This window comes from Dryobates pubescens, chromosome 8, assembly GCF_014839835.1.
Source record: "Dryobates pubescens isolate bDryPub1 chromosome 8, bDryPub1.pri, whole genome shotgun sequence".
In the NCBI taxonomy this organism is placed as follows: domain Eukaryota; kingdom Metazoa; phylum Chordata; class Aves; order Piciformes; family Picidae; genus Dryobates; species Dryobates pubescens.
This window is the reverse complement of record NC_071619.1, coordinates 39,337,720-39,365,692: the sequence shown is the minus strand read 5'-3', so window position 1 is coordinate 39,365,692 and position 27,973 is coordinate 39,337,720. Positions and strand designations below refer to the sequence as shown.

Here is a 27,973-nt window from a genome sequence, read left to right as displayed (position 1 = left end):
TGGCTAAGAATGATTCCTTCCTGCACCACACTTGAACCATGACACTGGAAAGGAGAGCCTTTAAATGTTCACATGGTAAGGATGGGTGTCAAAAAGAAGGGGCCAGGCTCGTTTAATGGGTGTCCTGTGACAGGACAAGGGGCAGGGGACACAAACCAGAACCCAGGGAGTTCCACCTCAACATGAGGAGAAGCTTCTTTGGTGTGAGGATGCTGGAGCCCTGCAGCAGGCTGCCCAGAGAGGTTGTGGAGTCTCCTTCTCTATAATTCCATAGAGGCACAGCAGCAGAAAGGTTCTCTTTGCTGAGGAAAAACAGCACATCTCACCTTTGATATGAAGGTCTCAGGACACTTTAATATAAACCACAAATGAATCATCCCACTGCTCCTGTTGTAAGGAGAGACATTATCTCCTCCTTTAATACAGATCCAGACCTGGAGGTTAAATACTCATCTTCAGAGCTGGGTACAGAACCTGTGAGATAAAAGTCCCAATCCAGTCTTTCAACTGAGAGCTCTTGCTGCAGCCAGTCAGCCTTGGACTCAGCAGTCTGCTGCACGTTTCTTTTCCTTGGCATCCTGTCCCTAATGCAGGAGGTAAATAACCCAGCTGGTTTTATGGTGAAAGTATCATCTATGAGCAGAGAGCAGCAATAGGTGCTGGTGGGCTTCTTTCCAGTTTGGGGTAAGCCTGTGTGCTCTGCAGGCAGTGCTAGGCACAAGCAGTGGGTAGCTCGTAGGAGATGTCTGTGTTGCCAGGGAGGGTGAGGTTCCAGGGCAGGCATGACATTGTCCGACTGCAGGAAGAGCACAGGGAGGTCAGGCTGGGTGTTAGCAGGGGGAGGTTGATACTCTGACACAGAGGCAAGCAAGCTGCTGACAGACCTTGTGTTGCTTTGGCAAAGGTATGATGAACAGGGTGCTCTGCCCTGACTGGGATGAATTGGCTGGAGGGTGCACACGGGGTGCTGTCCTTCACCTTTCCCCTGCCTTCTCCTAGCAGTACCATTGTTGCTCTGAGTGCTCCCATTTCAGTGGTAAGAGTATAGTTGTGAACCTCTGCAATCCCACAGCCTTCTACCTCCATCACAGCCAAGTCCAGTGCTTCTAGGTGTTCAGGTTAGCACGCCTGTAAAGCAATGTGCCCTGCTGCCCCACTCACAAGTGATAAAAAACCAGGCATCTGCACAGCCATCCCAACTTTGGAGTGTTTAGCTCATGCTCAAGGGAGTGCCAGTGTTTACCATAAGAATCCCTCCTTTTTTTTGGTGGGTTGTTGTTTGGTTGGTTTTGGTTTGGTTTTGTTTGGTTTTGGTTTGGGTTTGGTTTGTTTTCCTTCCATATCTGGGCTCATTGGGTATGTTTTTACCACCTTGTACTTGAGTCTTCTTACTGCCCATCTGAACATGAGCCTAGTGTTCCCTGCTTTGGGATACCCACTAGCTTGCTTCAGCCTGGAACCATCATAAGAGCCAATTCAGAAGCAATGTGGACAGAGATTAATGCATTGGTGTATAGCGGTGCCATGGACAGTGGCATTGAGTGCAGCCTCAGCAAGTTTGCTGATGACACCAAGCTGTGTGGTGCAGCAGACAGCTGGAGGGAAGGGATGCCATCCAGAGGGACCTGGACAGGCTGGAGAGGTGGGCACAAGCCAACCTCATGAGCTTCAACAAGACCAAGGGCAGGGTCCTGCATCTGGGTCGAGGCAATCCCAGGCACAAATCCAGGCTGGGCAGGGACTGGCTGGAAAGCAGCCCTGAGGAGAGAGACTTGGGGGTGCTGGTGGAGGAGAAGCTCAACAGGAGCTCTCAGTGTGCACTTGCAGCCCAGAAAGCCAATCAGATCCTGGGCTGCAGCAAGAGAAGTGTGGCCAGCAGGGCAAGGGAGGTGATGCTCCCCCTCTACTCGGCTCTGGTGAGACCCCACCTGGAGTACTGCCTCCAGTTCTGGAGCCCCTATTACAAGAGGGATCTGGAGGTGCTGGAAGGTGTCCAGAGAAGGGCCAGGAGGATGAGCAGAGGGCTGGAGCACCTCTCCTGTGAGGACAGACTGAAGGAGTTGGGGCTGTTCAGTCTGGAGAAGAGAAGGCTCTGAGGTGACCTAATTGTGGCCTTCCAGTATCTGAAGGGGGCCTACAAGAAGGCTGGGGAGGGACTTCTCAGGATCTCAGGTAGTGCTAGGACTAGGGGGAATGGAATGAAGCTGGAGGTGGGGAGATTGAGGCTGGAGGTGAGGAGGAAGTTCTTCCCCATGAGAGTGGTGAAGCCCTGGAATGGGTTGTCCAGGGAGGTGGTTGAGGCCCCATCCCTGGAGGTGTTTAAGCCCAGGCTGGATGAGGCTGTGGCCAGCCTGATCTAGTGTGGGGTGTCCCTGCCCATGGCAGGGGGGTTGGAACTAGCTGATCCTTGTGGTCCCTTCCCACCCTGACTGATACTATGATATACCCAGCTGTTTTTCCCTGCCTGCAAGAACTTTGGATCTGCAAAACTGCTCACAAGAATTATGGAGAAGACTGTCATCTCTCTCAGGATCAGAAGGACTTGGCTGCTTCTACTCTGGGTAAGGCACCTGTGGCTGAAGACAAATACTCTGTGATGCTTGGCCTATAAAATGCCACAATGGTTGTCTTTAGCCAGAGTACTTCATAAACCTTTGCAGCATAGGAAGCAGAAATGCACAACTATTTTCCTGTTGTCTTATCCTGCAAAAGGTTTGCCATGTTTCCATCCAGGGACCTACTGTAGACAGGGGTAAAGATGGAGAGAGCAAGCAAGGAGCAAAGGAACAAATTCTAGTTGGTATAAGCTTTTGTCATCGTTTGTGACCTCAGCACCCCCCAAGGTGCTGGGGGTGGGGGGCAGCCCTTTCCCTCCTGTGGCACAAAGCTTTGATCCTGGGGCAACAATCGCAGAAAACTCCTAGAAAAGTAGCTGGGGAGGTTCTCCCTCACAGGTAGGTTACTTACAGGTGATGAGGGAGACCTTGTTATGTGTCTGTGTAAACAAGAGAGAGAGAACATGCACCGCTCCCACAGGCGCGGCGGACCCCCGTGAGACGTTCCTGTGACTTACTTGCCGTCGAGGGGCAGCTGGGCTGCACAGAACGTGCCGACAAGGACCGACTCATCCTTCCTCCAGAAGTGATTCTTGGGGAGGTACTTCAGAGTCACACTGGTTACCTGGCAGAGGGCTACTCTGTGGGCCAGCAGCCGTTTGCCCGTCTCCTGCTGTTTAGGGCTGCAAGGCAAGGGGAGAGGTTGGAGGCAGAGCATTTCACCGACCTGCACGTGCAGGCTGTATGCAGGGGTGCTGAAACACTGGAGGAACCCAAGGTATATCCTGAAACCCTCCCACCTTGAGGACTGTGTCCAGTTCTGGGCCCCTCAGTTTAAGAAGGACATTGAGACTCTTGAACGTGTCCAGAGAAGGGCAGCAAGGCTGGGGAGAGGTCTGGAGCACAGCCCTGTGAGGAGAGGCTGAGGGAGCTGGGGTTGCTTAGCCTGGAGAAGAGGAGGCTCAGGGGAGACCTTCTTGCTCTCTACAACTACCTGAAGGGAGGTTGTAGCCAAGAGGGGGCTGGTCTCTTCTCCCAGGCAACCAGCACCAGAACAAGAGGACACAGTCTCAAGCTGCACCAGGGGAGGTTTAGGCTGGGTGTTAGGAAGAAGTTCTTCCCAGAGAGATTGGCCATTGGAATGTGCTGCCCAGGGAGGTGGTGGAGTCACCATCACTGGAAGTGTTTCAGATTGGATGAGGCACTTGGTGCCATGGTTTAGTTGATTAGATGGTGTTGGATGATAGGTTGGACTCAATGATCTCAAAGGTCTTTTCCAACCTGGTCTGGTCTGCTCTACTCTAAAAAATAGTGTGGCCAGCAGGACTAGGAAAGTGATTGTGCCCCTGGCCTCAGCACAGGTGAGACCACACCTTGAGTACTGGATTAAATGTTGGGCATCGTTACAAGACTCTGAGGTGCTGGAGTGGGTGCAGAGAAGGGCAATGAATCTGGTGAAGGGTCTGGAGAATAGGTCTTGTGGCTGAGGGAACTGGGGTTGTTCAGTCTGGAGAAAAGGAGGCTGAGGGGACACCTTCTCACTCTCTACAAGTTCCTTAAAGGAAATTGGAGCCAGGTGGAGGTCTGTCCCTTCTGCCTATTAACAAGTGATAGGATGAGAGGAAATGGCCTCAAGTTGCCCCAGGGGAGGTTTAGATTAGATGCCCATTCAACACTCTGAGCTTGACTGCACTGGAGGGCTGAGCTTTGCCTAGAGTGTGGAAGCTTGTTTGCTGCAGTGAGTATTGAAAGGCATATCGTCAGGTTTATGCTCTCAGCTCTGTGGGATTATTGCTGTAAGCAAGCTTTTCAGTTTAACCTTGTGCTTCTTAGGAAGGCACTGAAATGAAACACAGCTGCTGCCCTCCCAGTGTAAGGGTATCTCTGGATAGGTTACCCTGCCATAACTCTACTGTCTCATTAAAACAAGGGTACAGCAAAGCCTGGGGATTGCCTGCTTGTCTTACTTCCCCAGGCAGCCTTTCTCTCCAGCTCTCACATGCCTCCCACAGGACACCTAGCACACGCTGTGTCTGACAACTGCAAAGGAAGCGTCTGCATGCCTTTCAGAGTAGATCAAGGGCCCTGACTTGAGCTAGGTGTCGCTATTTCCTCCCTCCTACATCTCTGGAAAAGGCAGACATGAATTCCAAGCCGACAAGGGGTTGAACAGACACAGCTCCACCAGGCTGGAGTACAAAATTCGAAGTGCAGTGCCTGAACAGCAATCTGAAGCAACAGCACAATGAGCTTCACGTCACAATCTCTTGGCTTAGCAGTAAGGACTGTGTGAGAGCCAGCACCAGAACCCCACGATCCTAGGAGAGCTGGCTCAGGATCTTTAGCCCTCTTCTGCTTCCTGAGGCAGCCAGCAGCATGTGCTAGCTACACATCTGCATTGTGGTTCCCAGCCCACAGCAGCAGGCAGGAGAGTGTAAGAAGTGAGGAAGACGTCTTAGGAAAGTTCTGTGTGCTGGAGAGATCCCTTGTGGTAAGGGCTGTGGAACAGGAGTCTGGGTCTGGTATTCAGACACTGTTTGGAGGAGGGTAATGCTTTCAAGAGAGAGCTGTCTGTCTACACACGTGGTCTGGTTCCCCTGCCCTCTGGACCTCTCCCTACAAGGGAGCCTGGGTGCTCTGCTGCATTAATACAGAGGCAACAAGCTGCTGAACACATTTCTGACTGTGGAGAAATGCACTTGTCTCCCCTTTGCAGCTGCAGTCCTGTTGGCCATCAAGAGAAATGTCTAAGCCACCAAGTCCATCAGCCTGGGACCTCTACTGGATGGGGTCTTGCTGGAGCCATGACTGTCTGGCAGAGTAGAGCTGCTAACTGTCTGGCAGGGACTGCAGTTTGAATTGGCACTAAGCTCTGGTATGGTGTGGAAAAGGAACCATCCTAGCAACACAGGAAGTGTGCAGATCTGAGGGGACTCCACAGTACACCTACTGCTTTGCATGCTCAGGGAAGAGGTGAACCTAGCCAGAGCTACCAAATAATGGTAACACATGTCTGACTATGGAGAGCATTTAGGGTGGAGGGACTCAAGAGGCAAAGATGTTCATCACACAGCGTCTGCACTCAGGGAGCTAAGCTATTGTGCTGTTCCTGGACTGGTACAGACATCCTTACACACAAAGCTGGGATAAAACAAGCCAGAAGCATGCACTGTCACTCACATGGTGATCTTGGCTGTGTCCTGGGTGCTGTTGCTGCAGAAAGTGATCTCAATGCTGGTGACTTTGTTCCTTTTCTTCTGCAAGTGGAACTCAACAAGGCTGTGATGGACTGAGCAAAGTAGGTGGGGAGTGAGGGCAGGTACTTCCAGTTGGATTTACTCCTCAAATAAATGCCTCTAGCACTCATTCCTTGGGCTCACCAGCAGAAAGGTTAGACAGACATAGGAAAGGAACTAGTCTCTGTGGTATGAGAGGCACAGTGGGCAGGTCTGCATAGTCCAGTGTGAAGAGAGGCATTCCTACTGCCCTTTACTTCAGCCCCAAAGCCATGTGGCTGTCCTAATCCAGAGCTATGCCCACACAAATAAACCTGCTGGAAAGGGCTTTATGGGGAAGATGTGTAGGGTTATTGCTCTTCAGCTCTGTGTTTCAGTCTGAGCCACACCAGCTGATTCTGATGGGGCTGGTGGGTTGTAGCTATTTAGCCTCCCCAGAAAATTCACCTTACTTGGCCAACTTCCTTCTGCCTCATTTTGTCTCCTTGCTACTTACCACAGAATGGGGCTGAAGGACTGGTCATTAAATAAACCTTCACTTCCTTGGGCAGGTTTCTCATGTTGATACCTGCCTTCTCCAGCAGACCTGCAGGAGAAAAATAAAGCCAGTGCAGGGAAAGCCATAAATGACCCAGAGCAGAAAAGTAATTGGTTCCAATCCACCTCCACTCATCCTGCCCAACTCCACTGTCTCAGAGCAACCCATTCTTTAAACCAGTGTAAATGAGAGGAAGCCCATGTCTGTGGTGTCATGTTTGGCAGGTTAACATCCCCTCAGCAAAACTATTCTAGCTACCCCAGGTAATCATCATCAGAATACCTCTTGGTGGCTTTGTTTCATTCCTCTGCTAAGAAACTCTGTCATCAGTTGCACCTCGTGCAAAACAAGTGAGATGAAAGACTACCAGGTGTATAGTTACCAGGAGACCTAGTGCAAGTGTAAGTGGCAATGCAAACACAAAGTGTCGGGAAAGTGGATCTCTAGATCAAGTGAGACCACTCTAACTTGAGGCACCTGCATGCTGTCAATGTGGCTTGGTGAGATGGGGAAGAGGTGGCTGCTCTGAGAGCACACGTATCAAAAGAGGCCTCTCATTGTGTTCATCTGGTACCAGACTGCAAATGGCATCTCCTCATCTTGCAGCCTGCAGCCTAAATGAGGCAACTATTACCTTCTCCCTGTACAGGGAGTTTATCTTTTGGGTGGCCATGGCAGAAACTTATGAGAAGGAGGTGACTTGGCAAAAGCAAGTGGTATGTAGGAGAATATGACTTCAGGCTGGGCTAGTGTTTCCAGGTGCTTCTCTAAACAAGACACCTTCTAAGCTAAGTCTCCACTTGTTCTGGAGACTCAACTCAGTTGTGGGCCCTATTACCTATTTAAAGGTTAGAAATGGTCAGGATGCTGGTGTTCTGCCCTGGCCAACAAAGCATCTTTTAAAGCATCTCTAATAGAAGCCTGAAAACTAAAGTTTCTCGCTCTGCCCAAAGAGATCCAAAGCAAACCCTGCGCAGAGGGATCTGAACCATGTGCTGTGCTGTGCTCTGCAGTGAACAGCCCTCAGGAATGTATCAGCTACTCTAGGAAGCTTTCCTGCTGGTGCAGTACCTATCCTGGGACAGGAGGACAGGAAGGGGTCAACGCAGTCCAGGCAATGACCGTTCAGGAAATCTTGGTGACTTGCACAGGGGAATGCTATGACTGGACAGGAATGTTCCAAGGCACTGACATAGAGGTGTACTGCCCTCATGTGATCACAGATCAGATACTTGTATCCTGCAAGAAAAGAAACAGATCCAGAGATAAGCAGCCATAAGCCATTCCCTTGGCTTCAGGTTTTTTGTGTTCCAAAGGAACCGAGAGCTAGGATACAGAGTAGAATAGAGTAGAATAGAATAGAACAGAATAGAATAGAATAGAACAGAACAGCATAGAATAGAATAGAACAGAACAGAACAGAATAGAATAGAACAGCATAGAATAGAATAGAACAGAACAGAATAGAATTAACTAGGTTGGAAAAGACCTTCAAGATTGTCGAGTCCCACCACCCAACACCATCTTATCAACTAAACCATGGCACCAAGTGCCTTTGATTCTGCAGCCATCCCTTTCCCATTAAGAACATTTTGCAGAGCATCTTTGCAGCTACAAGCCCAGACCCAACTGCAGGAGGAGTTATGCAGGAAGCTAGAAGAGTATCTCCCCGACTAACCGAGTCCCTCAGAGGAGGGAGGACCACAGGGCTGCCATTTCTCCCATCAGTGTACCACTGAGGAGGCCCCAAGCTCTCTTTGTTAGAGTACAGTATCTTTGGCTCAGCTGTGAAAAGTGAGGTACTGTAAGTGTCCCCTGAAACCTTACCCTCAATGCAGGCTGCTCATCCAGCCACACTTTGAGTCCTGTGTCCAGTTCTGGGCCCCTCAGGTTAGGAAAGATGTTGAGTTGCTGGAAGGTGTCCAGAGAAGGGCAACAAAGCTGGGGAGGGGTTGGGAGCACAGCCCTGTGAGGAGAGGCTGAGGGAGCTGGGGTTGCTTAGCCTGGAGAAGAGGAGGCTCAGGGGAGACCTTATTGCTCTCTACAACTCCCTGAAGAGAGGTTGTAGCCAGGTGGGGGTTGGTCTCTTCTCCCCTAAGTACTCTGTTGTTGAATCAGCAGGTGGTGGAGTCATCATCACTGGAGGTGTTTAGGAGGAGACTTCATAGGGTGCTTGGTGCCATGGTTGAGTTGATTAGATGGCATTGGATGATGGGTTGGACTTGATGATCTTGAAGGTCTTTTCCAACCTGTTTTTTTTCTGTTCTATTCTATTCTATTCTATTCTATTCTATTCTATTCCATTCCATTCCATTCCATTCCATTCCATTCCATTCCATTCCATTCCAATCTGAATATTCAGCCACACCACTTACCACTTTACAAGTCCTACTCTTCAGAGGGAAAAGGCAGTAACCATTCAAGCTGCCCCTCTGAGTGTAGACACAGCTTGCAGCACAAAACCAAGTAGCAGCTTTTGCTAGTAGTAGCTAAGAGCCTTTCTAGCAAAAACCTTTTCTTTGTTGATACAAACTCTGCAGTTGCTAGGGTTTTAGCTCATACAGAAGTGTCACCAAAATTATGTTTTGATAGGAGACACTTGGCCTGCATGTGATTTTAATTTTAGCTGCTTGCTGTCCAGCTGAGAGGGGAGGGAAGTCATGAATCTCTGCCGCCACGTGTCTTCGGAGATACGTGATGTTTCACTCTGATGTCTGCCCTAACATGTGGCAGGGGACCTGGTTGCCAAACATTATTTTCACAGGTTGCTTAATAGCCATGCAAATCCTTTTCTTGGCCACAGAGTGTCCTCACCTGCAGAGATGAAGCGAGGGCATCCTGGCTGATCTCTGCCTCCGTTAACGAAATAATCGACGTGGCCTACAGGAATCCGGATCCCAAAATCTGAAAGGAGGTGAAATGCCACTTCATAATAGGTGATAGAATGAGAGGAAATGGCCTCAAGTTGCCTCAGAGGAGGTTTAGAGTTGATATTAGTAGAAACTTCTTCACTGAAGGGTTCTCAAACACTGGAATAGACTCCCCCGGGAGGCGATTTGAACGCCCATCCCTGGAAGTGTTGCAAAGATGCAGAGATGTGGAGCTAAGGGATGTGGTTTAGCACCAGCCTTGCTAGAGTTAGGTAATGCTAGGAGTTGATGATCTTAAAGATCTTTTCCTACCCAAAACAATTTGCAGAGGGACCTCGACAGGCTGGACAGATGGGCAGAGTCCAAGGGCATGAGATTGAACACATCCAAGTGCCAGGTTCTGCACACAGCAACCCCATGCAGTGCTACAGGCTGGGGTCAGAGTGGCTGGAGAGCAGCCAGGCAGAGAGGGACCTGGGGGTGCTGGTCGATGGTAGGCTGAACATGAGCCTGCAGTGTGCCCAGGCAGCCAAGAGGGCCAATGGCATCCTGGCCTGCATCAGGAACAGTGTGGCCAGCAGAGGCAGGGAGGTCATTCTGCCCTGTACACTGCACTGGTTAGGCCACAGCTTGAGTCCTGTGTCCAATTCTGGGCCCCTCAGTTTAGGAAAGATGTTGAGTTGCTGGAAGGTGTCCAGAGAAGGGCAACAAAGCTGGGGAGGGGTTTGGAACATAGCCCTATGAGGAGAGACTGAGGGAGCTGGAGTTGCTTAGCCTGGAGGAGAGGAGACTCAGGGGAGACCTTCTTGCTCTCTACAACTACCTTAAGGGAAGTTGTAGACAGGTGGAGGTTGGTCTCTTCTCCCCTAAGTACTCTGTTGTTGCATCAGCTGTTGAGCTGTTGGTTTCCTTCTGTCACCTTCCACCAGTGCCCTTTTTAGTTCAGGTGGGACATAGTAAAGTATGAGCAGACATGCAAATTGCTTCCACGTGATAAAAGCCATGCTAAGCTGATTCTGCATTAACTCCCTCTGCTGCAGCAAGGTTAAGGAAGCAACTATTTGCTGGAAGATTGCCCTCTCTCTAATCCTGTGACTGTTTGAGGCTGTGCTTTTAAGGAAGGGGCACACTGGCTAAATGTTTATAAAATATTTTGTATTCTAAACGAATTTCATTGGCTAATTAAGGGGGGAGGTGATGGTCTTGGACCCAGGGGAGCTGGGACTTTCTCTCAGTCTTCCTTTCCCCGCTCTCGCTGCTGGCTGGATTGCTTCTGGCCAACAGATAAGAGATACTAACTCCCTGTTCCTTCCTGGGCCTCTGTTTGCCTCTTCTCTTTTTCTAACCCTCTTCAGGGAAAGAAGGGAGGTAGTGGGGTGAAGGGGGCACAGGGGGAAGCCCCCTCTGTTGGGGGTCTGGTTTCTGACTGTGTTTATTTGCTGTATATTTCTGTATGTATTGTAAAATACCTGTATTTGTGGTGTTACATATAATCTGCTTCCTATATATGCTTGTAAATATATAGTCTGGTTTTTTTCTCTGACTGTATTTAGCTGTGGCTTCTTACTCAGTGGGGGAGGGAAAGCAGAGCCTTTCCTTTCAACCCACCACAAATCCCCACTGCCACTCGGAAGTGCTTGGGGATAGAGATACCTGACAACGAGTTCATCACTGAAGCCTGTCTAGTAAGAGGCATCCCCAGAATGAACCTGAACTCATGCTGATCTGGCATAAAGGGCACAATGACCTGCACACCCCTTAGCACTAACAACAGCAGGAAGAACAGAGGTCCAGGCCAAAGAAGCCAGAAGCCAGCTTACTGTCAGCATCGGTATGAATGGCTTCCACAAAGAGGGCGTCCCCAGGATCCAGGCGTTCCTCAGGGCTAGCTCTGGTGTACTTAGGACCTGCAGGATCCAGGCCTGTAATGAAATCAAATGTCTCAAAAAGTGCTCTCCAGCCCCACTCTTTCCCATTTCTGGACCAGTTATTTCATCCATTTTTACATGTCACTAGGCAGAAGTAGTAAATTATTCCCAGGTCACACTCATTATGCTCCAGACCGGTTTCTGCCCCACACTAACTTCTGCCACAGCTTCCTTACTCTGTCCTCCATTGTTTCACTTCCCTTTAGCACTTCTCTACCTCCAGGTTCTAGGCTGTACATCTGTGACTGAGCTTCAATAGCTCTGGCAGAGTAAGTGGAGAGTGTCTTTTGGATTTTGGGTGAAAGGTGGTTGTAGCCAGGAAGGGGTTGGTCTCTTCTCTCGAGCAACCAGCACCAGAACAAGAGGACACAGTCTCAAGCTGTGCCAGGGGAGGTTTAGACTGGAGGTTAGGAAGAAATTCTACACAGAGAGAGTGATTGCCCATTGGAATGTGCTGCCTGGGGAGGTGGTGGAGTCACCATCATTGCAGGTGCTCAGGAGGAGACTGGATGGGGTGCTTGGTTGCATGGTTTAGTTGATTAGGTGGTGTTGGATGATAGGTTGGACTCGATGATCTTGAAGATCTCTTCCAACCTGGTCTATTCCATTCCATTCCATTCCATTCCATTCCATTCCATTCCATTCCATTCCATTCCATTCCATTCTATTTTGTGAGGTGTGGAGGGGACTAATTGATGGCAGCTAAGAATTACATAAGCTTGGACCCAATGAGCATTTAGAATACATAGAATAGAATACATAGAATAAACCAGGTTGGAAGAGACCTTCAAGATCACCGCGTCCAACCCATCAACCAATCAAACACCACCTAAAAAACTAACCCATGGCACCAAGCACCCTATCAAGTCTCCTCCTGAAAACCTCCAGTGATGGCGACTCCACCACCTCCCCAGGCAGCCCATTCCAATGTGCAATCACTCTTTCTGTATAGAACTTTTTCCTAACATCCAGCCTGAACCTCCCCTGGCACAGCCTGAGACTGTGTCCTCTTGTTCTGGTACTGGCTGCCTGGGAGAAGAGACCAACATCTGTCTCTCTACAACCTCCCTTCAGGTAGTTGTAGAGAGCAATAAGGTCACCCCTGAGTCTCCTTCTCTCCAGGCTAAGCAACCCCAGCTCCCTCAGCCTCTCCTCGTAGGGCTTATGTTCCAAACCCCTCACCAACTTTGTTGCTCTTCTCTGGACTCGATGTTATGCAATTAAAAGATGGCTATGGATGACTCCCCTTCCTTGCTCTTCCATTCTCTCCCCTGAAGAGTGGCTGAGGACCCCAGAATCAGATTTCTGGTACCTGTTATCCGTCCCAGCTGACCACCGTGGAAGTGCCCCACGAGGCCTCCGACATGTGCACCAAGGCTTACCCCAATGATGTGGATGGATGTCTTTGAGATTCCCAGGGCCTGCAGAAATATAAAGCAATGTTTGTGTAGCAGAAGGGTGAAATACCTGTCCCAGCCCACATAGCAACAGGGATTGCTTTTGAGGTGCATGGAGAGAACCAGACTGATGTGGGAATAATGGGTGTTGCCCTTTTTCAGAGTCTTTCTTCAGGTCTCCAGATGCAAACCCAACTGTACCCAGGTCAGTCAGATGCTCCTGTTCATAACTGCATAGCCCATAGCTTCTCCTTCAGCTTGAACTTCCCTCTGTCAGCTCAGTGTCCCACGTTCACCATGCAAATAATCTCCTTCTCAGAAAAGTAGAGACATTCTGTGCTCCCCCAACTTTCATATCACCATTGTAACAATACCCTGATCAGTGTTTGATTTTCAGAGATTAAGGATTTATCCATGGGCTGAGCTGCCAAGTAAAACACAGCCACACAGACCTGATGTGAGAAGACCACACCCGTGGGAATTTAGCTGCCTGCAGGCTGGTCTGCATGACTCAGTGCTATACCATGGGAGAGGCAAGAAGGAAAACCCTGACTGAAATGTATGAGGCAAGGTGCTGGAGCAGGTCTAAAGAAGGACAATGAAGCTGGTGGAGGGTCTGGAAAACAGGTCTTGTGATGAGCAGCTGAGAGAACTGGGGTTGTTTAGAATCATAGAATCATAGAATCAATAAGGTTGGAAAAGACCTCAAGGATCATCAAGTCCAACCTGTCACCCAACACCTCATGACTACTAAACCATGGCACCAAGTGCCACATCCAATCCCCTCTTGAACACCTCCAGGGAAGGTGACTCCACCACCTCCCTGGGCAGCACATTCCAATGGCCAATTACTCTTTCTGGGAAGAACTTCTTCCTAATATCCAGCCTAAACCTTCCCTGGTGCAGCTTGAGACTGTGTCCTCTTGTTCTGGTGCTGCTTGCCTGGGAGAAGAGACCAACCCCCACCTGGCTACAACCTCCCTTCAGGTAGTTGTAGAGAGCAAGAAGGTCTCCCCTGAACCTCCTCTTCTCCAGGCTAAGCAACCCCAGCTCCCTCAGCCTCTCCTCACAGGGCTGTGCTCCAAACCCCTCCCCAGCCTCGTTGCCCTTCTCTGGACATGTCCAAGAGTCTCAATGTCCTTCTTAAATTGAGGGGCCCAGAACTGGACACAGGACTCAAGTACTCAAAAGATTTAGTGTCATAGTCAAAGGTACTCTGTTTTGGAGGTGTATTGCATGGTATTTGATATGTCCTCTGATGGTGACTAAAACTGTAATTACAAATGCAGCAATATGCATCACTGTAGAACTTTGCATCTCTGTGAGAAACCTTAAATACCCCACTGCTACTTAAAAGAGAACAGCATATATATTCAATTAAACAATAAAAATGAGACTGCCTCCTGGTACTCAAGAGTCATAGAATCATTTGGGTTGGAAAAGACCTTTAAGATCATGGAGTCCAGCCATTACCTACCTCTACCAAGGCTGGTGCTAAACCACATCCCTCAGCACCACTTCTCTGCATCTTTGAAACACCTCCAGGGATTCAACCACCTCCCTGGGGAGCACATTTCCATCTTTGAGAACCCTTGCAGTGAAGAATTTCCTTCTAATATCCAACTTAAACCTTCCCTGGGGCAACCTAAGGCCATTTCCTCTCATCCTATCCCTTGCTACTCTAGGGAGAAGAGACCAACACCTACCTCACTACAACCTTCTTTCAGGTGGCTGTAGAGGGCAAGGTGGTCTCCCCTCAGCCTCCTTTTCTCCAAATTATGCAACCCCAAGTCCTTCTCCAGCCAGCTTCATTTAGTTTGGAAGAGATTGAAGGGAGACCTCCTCACTCTCTCCAACTCCCTGAAAGGTGAGGTGGGTGTCAGTCTCTTCTTCCCAGGGACAAGTGATAAGAGGAAAAGGCACCAGGGGAGATTTAGGTTGGCTATTAGAAGAAACTTCTTCACTGAAGGGATTCTCAAGCACTGGAATAGGCTCCCCAGGAGGTGGTTAAATCCACATCCCTGGAGGTGTTTGAAAGACTCAGAGATGTGGTGCTGAGAGACATAACTTAGCACTGGACTTGGCAGTGTTGGATAATGGTTGGACCCAATGATCTTGAAAGTCTCTTCCAACTGAAATCACAGTATCACACTATCACTAAGGTTGGAAGAGACCTCAAAGATCATCGAGTCCAACCTGGCACCACAGACCTCATGACTAGACCATGGCACCAAGTGCCACGTCCAATCCCCTCTTGAACACCTCCAGGGATGGTGACTCCACCACCTCCCTGGGCAGCACATTCCAATGACGAATGACTCTCTCGGTGAAGAACTTTCTCCTCACCTCCAGCCTAAACTTCCCCTGGCACAGCTTGAGACTGTGTCCTCTTGTTCTGGTGCTCGTTGCCTGGGAGAAGAGACCACCCCCTTCCTGGCTACAACCACCTTTCAGGTAGTTGTAGAGAGCAATGAGGTTACCCTTGAGCCTCCTCTTCTCCAGGCTAAACAACCCCAGCTCCCTCAGCCTCTCCTCACAGGGCTGTGCTCAAGGCCTCTCACCAGCCTTGTTGCCCTTCTCTGGACACGTTCAAGTGTCTTGATTGATTCTATGGTTCTTTGATTCTACACCTTGGGGCAGTACTGAGGCTTATGAGAAAAGAATATAGTCTTTTGTGGTGTAGTGCTGCAGGAGAAGCTGGCCTACAGCTCAGCACAGACGCTGAATGGGTGGTGGGGACACTGCCCAGCTCAGTCATTTGTTCACTGTCTGAAGTAATGAGAGGTGTCCATCCTTTCCCCCTCCCTGCTAGCTCCATCCCATCCTTCTGACAACATATAGCATCTGCAAGGGTTACTGAATCAGAGAATATTTAGAGGCTGGAAGGGACCTTGAAAGGTCATCTAGTCCAACCTCCCTGCCAGAGCAGGAGCACCTAGAGTAGGTCACACAGGAACATGTCCAGGTGAGTTTTGAACGTCTCCAGAGGAGACTCCACAACCTCTCTGGGCAGCCTGGTCCAGTGCTCTGTCAACACTGTTGCCATATTTCTGGATAGAAAGTCATGGCTTTGCACAACATGGTGCAGGAATCCAGGAACTCATGTGCTGTGCAGCCTGGCTCTGAGGTGCAAGCATCACACTAAGAGTTCACACATGGCTGATTCACACAAAGATATCACCTTGGTTGTGTGCTGTTCATCTATACTGTTCACAAATGAACTGAGACATCTCTGGGGACTTGCAGCTACTGGAAAGTATATCTGACACCCAAAGCAAATATAAAATACCCTCAAGCCCAAGCTCCCTGGACAAAATTTCCAGGCAGAGGGAAAAGACTTGTCTAGTGAAGCATGAACTTGAGAAAACCTAAGGTATCCTTCAGGTTTGTCCTGCTCTGGAGAGGCAGCTGACAATTGGGATGTTTTTCCAGACCATCTAAAAACTCAAGAGAAAGAAGAAAGAGAGTGGCATGCTCGAGCCTAGACTAAGAGAAAGGGGGAAAGGAAATCTCTTTAGTGCTATGCAATGCTCACTCTAGAATAAAAAGCCTGCTGGCCCAGCTCCTGGAGACAGCAGGGGGTGAGCAGTTCTTTGGATTGCATGCATGAGCAATGATCTCTGGCCATGCTCCCCACCACTGGAAGCACACAGTAGCTTACCAGGAGCTTGCTGATGAATTGTGAGATGGAGAGGGCGAGCTGTGTGACGTTCTCCACCGCAGAGGGATAGGCTGCTGTAGAGCCATAAACCCAGTCTACTGCAATCACGTTCACCTGGCTTGTGTGCAGTATGGCATTGACAAGCCCTTCAATCCAGGAAGGTTTGGTACCCAAAGCCCTGTGGAATCATCAGAAACAACTATGTTAGGTGTCTTCCAAAGCAGGGCATGTGCCAGTATGTTGTTCACTGATGCTGGAGCCTCACATGTCTCAAAGGAGGCTGCTAGACAGTTCCTGACAGTGCCAGGTGCCAGACACTCACATCTGCCATTTATTGGTGGTGATGTAGTAACACTTTCCAGAATGAGATGATTCAGTAGAGAGCCAGATATTTCAATGAATGAGGCTCTTGTAGGGCTGAGATCTCAGACTTGGTGTGGTGCTTCAGTTAGCCACCACAAAACCCACCTGGAGTAAGTGAACTGACGAGGAAGACCTGGAACCCAGGAAGTCCTTGGCCAAACCACCTGGACTTTCACTGCTGCATTTTCATTTAATTGTAGAGAACAAAAAATAAATATATACCAAAAAAATCCAGGTAAACTGAGGAGGCTGTGTTCTACCCACTTCCCCTAACACCACCTGGTGAGGGGTGTATAGAGAGGCCTCGGGCACAAGCCCTATGAGGAGAGGCTGAGGGAGCTGGGATTGTTTAGCCTGGAGAAGAGGAGGCTCAGGAGAGACCTTTCTGCTCTCTACAATTACCTGAAGAGAGGTTGTAGCCAGGTAGGGATTGGTCTCTTCTCCCAGGCAACCAGCACCAGAACAAGAGGACACAGCCTCAAGCTGCGCCAGGGGAAGTTTAGGCTGGAGGTGAGGAGAAAGTTCTTCCCAGAGAGAGTTGTTAGCCATTGGAATGTGCTGCCCAGGGAGGTGGTGGAGTCACCATCCCTGGAGGTGTTCAAGAGGGGATTGGATGTGGCACTTGGAGCCAGGGTTTAGTTAGTCATGAGGTGTTGGGTGACAGGTTGGACCTGATGACCTCTGAGGTCTTTTCCAACCTTATTGATTCTATGATTCTATGAGGGCAATAGCTGCTTTTCTGAAAAGACCCTGCCACATCTTCTAACGGTATCATCCTGGTCTTCTATGCACTCTCCATTCAGGCTTTTGCACATCAAACTAAACAATGTTACGTGGTCACACGTGGCTGAAAAACAGCACAGTAAAATCAGCTTGCAGAATAGTGAGGGCTTAAAAACCAAAAACAGCCAACAAACAAAAAAACCCCCAACAAACAAATCAGCAAAACAACAACAACAATGCAAATCCCTACAGTTTCAACACTAGAAGCATAATGTGCCTGGCAGGGATTCTAAATGGCTGACCAGTGCAGGCTGTTGATAAATCAGGACATGTACTCCAAGGAGAAAATCTGAAGGGACAAAAATCTTGAAGAAAAGGCTTATAAAATAAAAAGGTTGAGAGAAAGAAAGAAAAGGAAAGAGGTAAAGGAGGAGAACATTTGAGAATGAGCAAGAGCATGAGAGAGCAAGAGAAAGAAAGAGTCTAATTCCCCAAGTTATTTTAGGCTCAAAAAAACCCCCATCAACCAGAGACAAAACAGGCAGCTGGTCACAAACTAAAGGACCTGAGAGAGTGTTGTCATGAGGGCTGTCAGCAGCATTTTCCATGAATAGAATAAAATTAGAATAGAATAGAATAGAATAGAATAGAATAGAATAGAATAGAACAGAACAGAACAGAACAGAACAGAACAGAACAGAATTAACCAGGTTGGAAAACACCTTCAAGATCATTACGTCCTTCCTATCATTCAACACCACCTAATCAACTAAACCATGGCACCAAGCACCCCATCAAGTCTTTTCCTAAACACCTCCAGTGATGGTGACTCCACCACCTCCCTGGGCAGCACATTCCAATGGCCAATCTCTCTTTCTATGAAGAACTTCTTCCTCACATCCAGCCTAAACCTCCCCTGGCGCAGCTTGAGACTGTGTCCTCTTGTAGCCCATGTCTGTGGCTCAACCAACAGTGTGCCAAAAAATTCACAGGTTCAGTTTGGGGCTGAGCTCTTCTGACTCTTCTCAGGCAATTTTTTGCAAGAAGCCACTGTTGGGCATGCTAAGAAGGTCAGCCAGTCAGGACGTCATGCCAGCCCCACCCAGCGCTTAGAAATGCCCCAGCACTGCTTCAGCAGTGTTTGACTTAGCAGTAAATGCTTTGTCACAGTGCTCTTCTTTATTTCACCTGAAGCCATGGATTATGATCTTGGTTTCCAGGCTACTGTTGAAGCTGCAGTTCTTGATGTCATCATCAGCTGAAATCAGCTCCCCACAGCTGGGGCTTGAGGAGGTAAACAGAAGGAACTGGACCTTAAGTTTACTGCCCCGTAGGAAATTTGCTGTCTGGAAGTCAGCGCAGTGATGCCCCAAGAGCCTGCCTGCATTCCCTACAACGAGAGGGAGTGAACAGCATATTCAGTTGGTTGATTGTGCAATGGAAGAAAAAATCCCAAACTCATTCATCAGGAAAACAAAGGTAGCAGTCTTGCTTCTACTCAGAAAGATGAAAAACCATAGAACATCATTTCAAAGCAGCCTGTTGTGGAAGCTTTACCTGTCTGGTAAAATTCTTTCTGTCCTTTGATGGAATTCTGGCTGAATGTCATGGTAGCTCTGACTTCTGTGAGTTGTTTTACTGATATGTGAGTGCCATTCTCTGGTGGTCTTGTTTTTCCTAATTGGCCCCACATGGCAGCTACTAAATGTATGAATGGAATGGAATGGAATGGAATGGAATGGAATGGAATGGAATGGAATGGAATGGAATAGAATAGACCAGGTTGGAAGAGACCTTCAAGATCATCACATCCAACCCATCAACCAATCCAACACCACCTAAACAACTAAACCATGGCACCAAGCACCCCATCAAGTCTCCTCCTGAACACCTCCAATGATGGTGACTCCACCACCTCCCCAGGCAGCCCATTCCAATGGGCAATCACTCTCTCTGTATAGAACTTCTTCCTAACATCCAGCCTAAACCTCCCCTGGCTCAGCCTGAGACTGTGTCCTCTTGTTCTGGTGCTGGCTGCCTGGCAGAAGAGACCAACATCTGCCTGTCTACAACCTCCCTCCAGGTAGTTGTAGAGAGCAATAAGGTCACCCCTGAGTCTCCTCTTCTCCAGGCTAAGCAGCCCCAGCTCCCTCAGCCTCTCCTCATAGGGCTTGAGTTCCAAACCCCTCACCAACTTTGTTGCCCTGGTCAGAGTGGCTGGAGAGCAGCCAGGTAGAGAGGGACCTGGGGGTACTGGTTGATGGTAGGCTGAACATGAGCCTGCAGTGTGCCCAGGCAACCAAGAGGGCCAATGGCATCCTGGCCTGCACCAGGAACAGTGTGGCCAGCAGGAGCAGGGAGGTCATTCTGCCCCTGTACTCAGCACTGGTTAGGCCGCACCTTGAGTCCCGTGTCCAGTTCTGGGCCCCTCAGTTTAGGAAGGATGTTGAGTTGCTGGAAGGTGTCCAGAGAACTGGCTATGAGATCTTTTAAAAGGTGGTTGTCAGCAAGTAAACCACCACTGAAATGGGATATTTCTCCCTACTTTCTTGTAGAATTAGAAGAAGGCACCAGCCTAATTTTCAATTGTATCAAAGGAAGAAACAGACAGGACATGGCTGATGACAAAATCTGTCAATGGTAATTTCCTGATTGATTCATTTATGGGATGAAAATGCTTTATAAAAAGGCAGGTGAGGAAATTTAGGCTAGGAAGCAAGTATAGAAGTTTAGCAGAATGTTTAGCTAAGTTACCTACAGGAGAGGGGGATTCTCTGCCTGTTGTCATTTGAGAGGACTGGCTCCTCTTTCGAAGGTTTGTTTAAGGTAAGGTGCTGCATTTACTGAAGGATTAAGAGGGTGAAATTTAATCACCTGCAATGAGCAGGAAGCCAAATAATTGGTCAAACAATCCCTTCTGACCTAGAAAGGGTTGCTTTATGAACAGGTATAGCAGCATCTAGCTGCAATGGGAATGCATGCACCTTCCCTTTGCTAGGCTGGAAGTAAACCACCTCTCTGCACCTGCATGTGCAATACAATAAAGAATTAAGATATATTTTAAGAATCAACCAGCTTTCTAACTGCTGGCTGCTACCACAGAAGGTACTTTACACTGACTGAAGCAGAACTGGCCTAAGGGTTAGCACAAAGGGGAGTGAAAGTCAGCACACAGCTTGTGAGATGCGACTAAACCTTACCTGAAGGCAAGAGAGGAGGAGATGTTCTCTGAGATCAGTTCAGCAAAACCAGAGCTCATGAGCCAGCTTAACTAGTAAGGATAGGTTCAGTGCTAGCATGGTGCATGTCAGAAATAAGGCAAGGGGGATTTTGAGTAAAGGGGAGGCAGGAGGTGCGCTGCTGTGAAGCTGCAGGTGATGTGGGACTGCAGTGGTGATCACAAAAGCCATTTTGTTGACAGTGCAGTTAAAGAAATGGAAGTGTGGAGTCTTATTTACTTTCCCTCAATTACTACAGATTACACTTGCTAAGCTTTGAAAGCAGGAGATGCCAGTGCCAGAGGTCAGGTGGTCCCTCTTCTGCTTCCTTATACTTCCAGAATAAACCCGAATTATTCTTTTAAATCAGGTTAGTGGGATTAAATCACTGAGATAAAGAATGATCCTTGCTTCTCCTGTTTCCACTTTCTCCTGGCACCTGACTAGGTTACAGGCAAGGACCTCTTGACAAACAGGTTATTTAGGGAGAACTAAATTCAGATCCTGCTATGTAAAACCTGCAATCTCTGACCAAACACTCACGTTTTTCTTACCTGCTTTTGCTGAGCTGAGCAGCCAGAGGACAGCAACAACAGCGAACGGCTTTCTCTTCAGATCCCGAACCATTTTCCTGTTAGCCCACTACAAGCACAACGATTGCACAGGGGGAAAGAGCCGTGGTGGGTTTTCCCTTAGCTTCTCTCTGTTTAATGATTGTTGAAAGCACAAACATTGAAAATTGGAGCGCTCCTAACCGCTGATAAGCATCCAGATGCCGAACAGCCACTGAGGCTGCGTGAAGACCCAGTGGTCTGCGTTGTGATGACATCAAAGAGAATGTGGACCGGTGCCCGTGTGATTCCCTAGCTTCCCTTTCTCCCGCTTCTAGCGGCAGGTACTGACAGAAGCCGATTTTTCCCAGCGGAAGACATCAAGGCTAAAAGGCTCTTCAAGGAACGTTTGTGCAACTGAAAAGCCCCCTTAATGACTCGGCTGCAGTCCCATCTCCCCCCAGCTTGTAGAGAATTTGACACCAAAGCCGTGGACAGAGCTGGACCGGCTTTGTCCTCCTCCCCCATATCAGGGGGGACAGCATTTGGTAAGACTCACGGCCTCGGCTGTGCTGGGTGTGCATTTTACCCCAGGTAATTACGCTGGTAATTGCAGTTGTATTTACTTAGGGCTGTGTAGCGATTCCTGTAGCTTAGTGCTTATCACCGGCAATCTTAAAGAAGCTGCCTGCCTTCCAAGTGTAAATAACCCACTTGGTTCGTGCATCTGCCTGCTGAAATGCAACTGGACCTGCCTCCTATTGGACCTATAGCAACACATCTTAATTGGTAGATGAGCTGCACCTAGCCCCTCGGATCTCTGAGGAGCGGCTAGAACACAGGGAGATTCGTTTGTGTTCATGAGGTCTGGGCGAAGGGTACAGCGCTGGGATGCACACTAGGGAAGGGTAGCTTGGGAATACATATATGTAGAATACCTATAGAATAAACCAGGTTGGAAGAGACCTTCAAGATCATCGCGTCCAACCCATCAACCAATCCAACACCACCCAAACAACTAACCCATGGCACCAAGCACCCCATCAAGTCTTCTCCTGAACACCTCCAGTGATGGCGACTCCACCACCTCCCCAGGCAGCCCATTCCAATGTGCAATCACTCTTTCTGTATAGAACTTTTTCCTAACATCCAGCCTGAACCTCCCCTGGCACAGCCTGAGACTGTGTCCTCTTGTTCTGGTACTGGCCGCCTGGGAGAAGAGACCAACATCCACCTGTCTACAACCTCCCTTCAGGTAGTTGTAGAGAGCAATAAGGTCAACCCTGAGTCTCCTCTTCTCCAGGCTAAGCAACCCCAGCTCCCTCAGCCTCTCCTCGTAGGGCTTATGTTCCAAACCCCTCACCAACTTTGTTGCTCTTCTCTGGACTCGTTCCAGCAAGTCAACCTCCTTCCTAAACTGAGGGGCCCAGAACTGGACACAGGACTCAAGGTGTGGCCTAACCAGTGCAGTGTACAGGGAGTGGTGGAACACTGGAACAAGTAGCCCAGGAAGGCAGTAGAGGCCCCATCCTTGGAGACATTCAAGGTCAGGCTTGATGGGGCTCTGAGCAACCACATGTAGTTGGGGATGTCCCTGCTTATTGGTGGGGGAGGGAGGGAGTGAGTGTGTGTGGACTAGATGACCTTTAAAGGTCCCTTCCATCCCAGTGCATTCTATGATTCTATGATCTCCTACTAAATGTACCCCTCACTTCACACAACAACAATCAAGGTGGCCTGTGCTCTTTTGAGGAACCTCTACCCTTATGTGACCATTAGACAAAGTCTGTGTCAGCAGAGGAATTCACTGGCTGCTGCTTTAAAAAAACAAAAAGACAGTCCCTTCCTCAAGGCAAATTCTCACTTTAGAAGTCAGCTAGTGAACCAGTTCTAGCAAGTGACAGAGTTAGAGTGCTTTATTTATCCTTGCCATCTAGGCCTGTCTGCTAAATTCCGACTAGGGACCTAAATTATCACAAGCCTGCGCAGTAAAGCCATGACAGGAACATTCTTACCAGCTTTGCAGCTGTGTGTTTACCTGCTGCATTGGTGTCTCTTCCCTTTAGCTCTACTTTTGGTCAACTTGCCTTAACTGCCCAAAGAAGGTGATGGGACTGAGGTAGAATGTGTTTTTACCAATGAACATGCTGCTAGATGAAACTTCAGGTAACAAAGAGAGGACCAGACTATGACTCTCAGCAATGTGACCTTTCTACCTGCAAATAACAGAAAGTCTCTGCATCCTCATCACTGATGTCTCCATGAATTAGCAAGGTGTCCTTCAAAGGCAGCAGGAACCATGAGTAGCTGGGCACAATCTGAACTTTTAGGATAGTGCACAGGCTTAATAGGTTACCATCACGATCCAGTGGTGAATACTTTGGCAGAAGTTAACCCCCCTTGCTTTCCAGCTTGTCCTCAGATCAGAGGGGATAGGGGCAGCTGAGCTTACCTTCTGAGTGATGCCCAACTGCATCTTAAGTATCAATAACAACATTCTTGGGAACAGAATTAAGACTTAAATGCAGCCAAGTGCCTCTATTTAACAAGCAACAAGTATAGCTACCACGGGGGCCTGATCTATAGGGAGCACCATGTCACAACTGTGTGAGTAGGAGTAGTGCAAATGAGAACAACGAGTGGGAGAGGCAGGCAGGACAACGACTCTCCAGGGTGGTGGCAGCGTCTCTGGGGTGGCAGCAGCTAGCAGAGATCACCAGCAGCAGTTCTCCTCCAAAGTTCTAGCAGCAGCAGGCTGTAGATTCCTTTCAGCAGCTCCTCTCAGCAGTCCTTGACAGACTCATCTCAGTACATCTTCCCCAGCAGTTCTATAGCATATCTCAGAATCAACCAGGTTTGAAGAGACCTCCAAGATCAGCAAGTCCAACCAATCACCTAACTAATCAATGAGATCATGGCACTAAGTGCCTCATCCAGTCTGCCTACCCCCAGAGCAGGAGCTGGCAGAGGCACGTATGCACTGCAAATGTCCAGTGGTCAAGTGGACATGCAGTCACAGGGAAATTCACTCAGGCTAGGAAATTGTTCATCGATAGCAGACACAGTGCAGTGCAGTCCAGGTTGCCGAGCGTGACACAGGGAAACTTGGTTGTAGAGTCTGCTCGGGAGGCACTGAAAGCCTGCCAGGCCGTGTCCCTGTGCGAGTAGGTGACCCTGTTTGAGCACGGGGATCGGACTGGATGATACTCGTGACGTCGATTCCACAGTCTACCATTTAGTGGTTCTGTGAGGCCTCCAGCAGAGGGTGGGGCAGGAACGAGAGAGCGGCCACAGGGCTCACGTTGGAGACAAGAAGTTAGAAGCCGGCTTCGGGTAGATGCCAGATGTGAGAAGAGCACAGTGGGGTCCGTGCGGGCCAGGGCACGGCGTGGCGTCCGGGCTTTGCTTCCTGGCACAGCCGGCAGCAGAAAGAGACACAGCGGTCGTGAACATCACTTCATTTGTGCGCCAGCAGGTTGCTCGAGCGGCCATGAAGCTACCGCCCTACCTCAGGTCGCTCCTGTTCGTTGTGGCTTTCCTGGGTAAGTCGAGAGGGGGGCGGCAGTGGCGGGGGAGACCCTACCGAGCCCCCTGCTTTTCTTTCCCGCTGCCGGGGCAGAGGGAGCGGTCATGGCGTGAGGCAGGGCACCTCTCACTGTCCCTCCCCGGGCGTCCTGTCTGGCCGCTGCCGCCTCGGAGTGCGGAGCGAGGTCAGCGGCACGGCCAGTGGCGGTTCGGGTTTAGAAGGGTTAAAATTACGCTACAAGCCAGCTGCTCTAGCTGAATGGGCCGAGCAGCATAACTGACTGACATACAGCCTTGTGTATCGCTCCTCTGCTCTGAGGATTTCTGGGTGAGTTTTTGTGTTGCACTGGGAGTTTCTGGATGTCCCTGAGGCAGGTCCCACTGCATCCCCATATTAAGAGAAAAACGCGGCCGACAGGCGGGAACACCTCGTGGCCGCGCTGGGGGCGGCCGCGGCCCGCTCCCAGGGCGGCCGGTCCCCCCACCGGCAGCGCATCCGCTTTTCCCCCGCACGCTAGGGCAGGGTTCTCATTGGCCTAGCCGGCAGCAGTGAGAGAAACACAGCGGTCGCGAGCACCAGTTCCCCGCCTCCGCCCCGCCCTCCGCGCCCCGCCTTCCGCATCCGGGCCCCGCCCGCCGCGCCGCGCCGCGCCGCGCCCCGCCCGCCGCGCCGCGTCCCGCCTTCCGCCGGATAAATTCTGATCGTGGAATACCTGGCTTCAGGACCAAGCTCTTTTACAGCCCGCTAAGTATTTACAGTCCGGTTGATGCTATAAGTAGATTCTTAGTGTCTTTTCAAATATGCAGTTGACTTTGTCAACTTGTTTGTGACACCTTAATCACTCAGTAACTACACTTCTATTTGTACAGAAAAAATAACGTTACTGCCACTTATTTTGCTTCCCAATGGGAGTGATTATAACAGAATGGTGTGGTGGTTTGGCCCTGGCCTGGAGGTCAGATGCCCACCAAAGCCGCTCTAGCACTCCCCTTCTTAAGTGGAAAAGGGGAGAGGGGAAAAAATATAACAAAAGCCAACAATAAGATAGGAGCAATTTTAATAGCAATAATAAGCAAATAGCAATAGACTGCGTGGAAGCAAAAAGCAGAGAGAGAGATGTTAGTCTCTACTGCCTGGCAGCAGGACCATGTTTGGTCTCAGGAGGCAGGGCTCTAGGCTTGGGGGTTACTTGGGAGGACAGATGGCATGGACAAATCCCCACACTTCCTTCTTTCACTTCATTCTTCTATCTGAGCTGATGTCATATGGTATGGAATACCTCTGCCCAGTCTGGGTTAGCTGGCTCAGCCATGTCCCCTCCCAAGATCTTGCCCACCTCTCAATGTACTCTTGGGGCAGGGAAATGTTGGAAGGAAACAGCCTGGATACTTATTCAACAGTAGCCAAATCACTGCTGCATTATGAACTACTGCTGCAAAACACAGCGCTAGAAAGATGCTGGGAGGAGAATGAACTCCAGCTCAGTCCAACCCAATGCAGCCGGCAATGGCAATATTGTAGCAGAGACTCTCAAACCGCATTCTTTTAACAGTTCCTTACAGCATCCAATCCCAAAGCACAGTCTGCTTGAGGACGAGTCAGGGTTAATAAAGCAAACAAACTTGATTTTGTATACAAATTCTATAAATAAAATCGAAAAGATTGCTGTGGCTGCACATTTAAGCCAATGCTGACTGTGCCTAAGGCAGTCGAAAATGTCATCTGCCTACCCCCAGAGCAGGAGCTGGCAGAGGCACGTATGCACTGCAAATGTCCAGTGGTCAAGTGGACATGCAGTCACAGGGAAATTCACTCAGGCTAGGAAATTGTTCATCGATAGCAGACACAGTGCAGTGCAGTCCAGGTTGCCGAGCGTCCTGGCTGGCCGCTGCCGCCTCGGACTGCGGAGCGAGGTCAGCGGCACGGCAGTGGCGGTTCGGTTTTAGAAGGATTAAAATTACGCTACAAGCCAGCTGCTCTCGCTGAATGGGCCGAGCAGCATAACTGACTGACATACAGCCTTGTGTATCGTTCCTCTGAGGATTTCTAGGTGACGTTTTGTGTTGCACGGGGAGTTTCCCTCCCGCTGCGCCCGTCCCCCCGTCCCCGGCGACTAACTGCTCTGCCCTTCCCCTCCCTGCCCCGGACGGCTTGCTGCTCCCTCCATCCCCCCGGCAGCTTCCTGTTCCCCCCACTCCTCCCCGGCGACTTGCTGCGCCCTTGGTCCCGGCCCAAGAGCAGAGTGGGGTCCTGTGGTGGGCTACGCCCATCCTGGATAAAAACAAGGGGGGAGGGCTTGTGAGGGTGTTGTTTGCCCTCACTGGACGGTGTTTTTTCTCCTGGGAAATTGACTTGGTCTGTTCCACTTCCCCCCCACACTCCCGCCATCCAGAAGGGGTATAAGAGGGAAGACATTGCAGCCATTGCTCTCTGGCTTCCTTCCGCTTTGCAGGGACGGAAGAGTTGCTGCTGGCTTGCTGCTCCCCAGCTACTTCCCTGCCACGTGGTCTGGTGCCCCGCCGCCGCCATCTTGACCTGCCTCGCCTCCTCCCTTCCCTCCCCCCCTTCCCCCCCCCCCCCCCCCCCCCGGCAAGTCGGCAAGGCCCATCTCCCATTTTCCTCCACGTCTTGACTGCAAGGGGAACAACAAAAACTCGCCCTCCTCCTTGGACCAGTCTTAGAAAAAGGGCACATTCCTTGCTACCTCACGTTGTCTATCCAGCAGTACACCCAGGTCTCCCTCCAAGTTGCAACTTTCTGACCACACATCCCCCCATCTGTAGGGGTGGTTGTGACCCAAGTGCAGGACATAGTACTTGGCCTTATTCAACGTTGTACAATCAGCCTTGTCCCATCTGTAAGGGACCAGAAACATATTTATGGCTCAGCATCGTTGGAAGGATCGTTTGGGATTTGAAAGCCCTGGAGATGGCTTTAGGCATGGACTCTGCTTACCCAGTTAGGGCAGGTGGCAACTGCTTGGCAGCAAGGTGTGAAACTGTGCCAGACTGCTTAGGAGCACAGGAGTGTACAAATTCTTTAAATAAAATCGAAAAGATTGCTCTGGCTGCACATTTAAGCCAATGCTGAATGTGCCTAATGCAGTTGAAAAGGTCGTCTGCCTATCCCCAGAGCAGGAGCTGGCAGAGGCACGTATGCACTGCAAATGTCCAGTGGTCAAGTGGACATGCAGTCACAGGGAAATTCACTCGGGCTAGGAAATTGTTCATCGATAGCAGAAACAGTGCAGTGCAGTCCAGGTTGCCAAGCGTGACAGAAGGGAAACTTGGTTATAGAGTCTGCTCGGGAGGCATTGAAAGCCTGCCAGGCCGTGTCCCTGTGCGAGTAGGTGACCCTGTTTGGGCAGAGGCATCGGACTGGATGATACTCGTGACGTCGATTCCACA

At 49.8% G+C, this 27,973-nt stretch overlaps 1 protein-coding gene across 1 annotated transcript; it reads right to left on the bottom strand.

Moving 5' to 3' along the window:
* Nucleotides 1-327: 327 nt before the first annotated feature.
* Nucleotides 328-21,321, bottom strand: PLA1A (phospholipase A1 member A). Its single transcript, XM_009904047.2, has 11 exons — nt 21,044-21,321; nt 18,460-18,661; nt 16,186-16,363; nt 12,440-12,548; nt 11,020-11,121; nt 9,144-9,233; nt 7,401-7,568; nt 6,288-6,377; nt 5,736-5,844; nt 3,074-3,238; nt 328-796 (listed from the first exon to the last, which is right to left on the bottom strand). Exons 1-11 carry the CDS (start codon nt 21,114-21,116, stop codon nt 712-714), a joined length of 1,371 nt encoding a protein of 456 aa, XP_009902349.1. The 5' UTR covers nt 21,117-21,321; the 3' UTR covers nt 328-711.
* Between the last annotated feature and the right edge of the window lie 6,652 nt (nt 21,322-27,973).